The 2174-nt window shown below is 39.3% G+C and overlaps 1 protein-coding gene across 1 annotated transcript; it reads left to right on the top strand.

Annotated features, from left to right (window-relative positions):
* Window positions 1-504: 504 nt before the first annotated feature.
* On the top strand, window positions 505-1441 carry LOC131395563 (olfactory receptor 5B2-like). Its single transcript, XM_058527421.1, is given in 2 exon segments — window positions 505-710; window positions 712-1441. Coding segments are annotated over 2 exon segments (936 nt in total).
* The last annotated feature ends 733 nt before the right edge of the window (window positions 1442-2174 follow it).

The raw sequence follows: 2174 nt of genomic DNA, 5'->3' as shown, positions 1-2174 counted from the left end.
CAGTATTTCATACTTCCCAGTATTTCACATCCAGAAAGGCAGTGGTGCATCATTTTTCTTAAGTAATTACCTTATAGGACAGTTGGGAGGATTAAATGAGATAATATTTACTCTTCTCAGACTACCTGGCAAATGATAAGTGCTCAGTTAATGTGAGTGTTATGTGGTTCGAGAATGACAGTAATAAAAGTAAGAGTAATTTAGAGAGGAAGCACAAACTTTAACCCAAATGAAAATAGGCAATAGATTACCAAGTGGTCACTTGGAATATCTGAGTGGGTCTGGAACTAACAAATATATTGTGTACCCTCACAAATTGCAAGATGGAGGTCAGAAGCTGCCAGTCTCAGGGTTATTGGGAACTCAGCATTGGTAATGCTGTCATGGTGTGCTCATGTCATTTGGGTGACATGGTGTGCTGTGAGTAATTTCCTGAGCATACGTAATTTATGTATTTTGCTTCTCTTGTTTTAACAGGTGAAACATAATTTCAATATGGCATCCATGGAGAACAGCACTGAAGTGAATGAGTTTAGACTCTTGGGACTGACTGACACCCCAGAGCTGCAAGTCCCTCTCTTCATAACATTCACTCTCATATATCTCATCACTCTCATTGGTAATCTTGGGATGATCATGTTGATTATGTTGGACTCTCGTATCCACACTCCCATGTATTTTTTCCTTATTAATCTGTCTCTCGTGGACTGTTTACTCCTCGACTGTTACTCCCAAGGTAATGGCTGGGTTTATCACAGGGGATAAAGGCATCTCCTATGGGGGATGTGTTGCTCAGATGTTCTTCTTTGTGGCTTTTGCCAGTATAGACTGTTTCCTACTAGCTGCCATGGCTTATGATCGTCATGCAGCAGTGTGTAGGCCCTTACATTACACCACCACTGTGACCACCAGTGTATGTGCTCGAATGGCAATAGGTTGCTATGTCTGGGGCTTTGTTGAATCTGCTATCCACACTGGATTCACCTTCTGCCTTTCTTTCTTCCATTCCAATGTGGTCCATCACTTTTTCTGTGATATCCCCCCAATCCTGGCTCTTTCCTGCTCTGATATCTACGTAAATGAAATTGTACTCTTTATCTTAGCAGCTTTCAATGTCTTTTTTGCCCTTATAATTATCTTGACCTCCTATCTTTTCATATTCATTGCCATCCTGAGGATGCACTCAGGAGAGGGACGAAAGAAAGCCTTCTCCACTTGTGCTTCTCACCTCACTGCTGTAACCATATTCTATGGAACTGTAATCTTCATGTGTTTACAACCCAGTTCTAGTCATTCTATGGACAATAACCAAGTGGCATCTGTGTTCTATACAATAATAGTCCCCATGATGAACCCTATTGTCTATACTCTAAGGAATAAAGAGGTTAATAATTCTTTCAGGAAAGCCACTGAGAAGATGAAGATTCTGTTCAGCACGTAGTTTTAACTAGAGAGCTTATACAATCTGTATAGTTAATCGGTTATCTATTTCTGTTTAACAAAATACTGCAAAACTTAAGAGGCTTAAAATAACAGGTTATTATTTCTCATAATTCTAGGGTTGGCAGGGCCATTACGTTGTTGCTTTCACATGAGATCATTTGTGAGGTTGCATGTCTTCTGCATGGTCAGCTGGGCTGAAAGATTCAAGGTGGTCTTATTCACATTTCTGGATGTTTATTATGCCCACCCTTTACTTCTGCTCCATATGGTCTTTCATCTTCTAGAGAATGGACCAGCTCTCTTACATAATATTTTCAGAAAAGAATTCTCACAGTATTAAAGTAAAACCGAAAGGATTCTTGAAGTCTAGAGTCCCAAATAACACATTTTTTCTGCCACATTATACTAATCAACGCATGCCAAAAGGCTGGCCCAGATTCAAGCATGAAGAAAAGACTCCACCTCTTGAGGAAAAACACTGCAAAGAATTTGTGCTCATACTTAATCTATCCCAATTAGAAATTAGGTTAAATTGCTATAACAAAGAAAAGCCAAAATGTAGTGGCTTAAATAAGATAGCAAATTATTTCTCAAAAAGTGGCAGCTAATTTAGCAGGGTGAAAATGAACTATGTAGACTGCTGGTGTGTCTTGGTCATTCTGCAACCAGATTCATTCCACATTGTTTCTTTCCACAATCTTCTAGAGTGTTGAAAGTCTGTCCTCATCATA

The sequence above is a fragment of the Diceros bicornis genome, chromosome 31 (assembly GCF_020826845.1).
Source record: "Diceros bicornis minor isolate mBicDic1 chromosome 31, mDicBic1.mat.cur, whole genome shotgun sequence".
Taxonomy (NCBI): domain Eukaryota; kingdom Metazoa; phylum Chordata; class Mammalia; order Perissodactyla; family Rhinocerotidae; genus Diceros; species Diceros bicornis.
The sequence above is the reverse complement of the archived record's forward strand: the minus strand, read 5'-3'. Positions and strand labels throughout refer to the sequence as shown.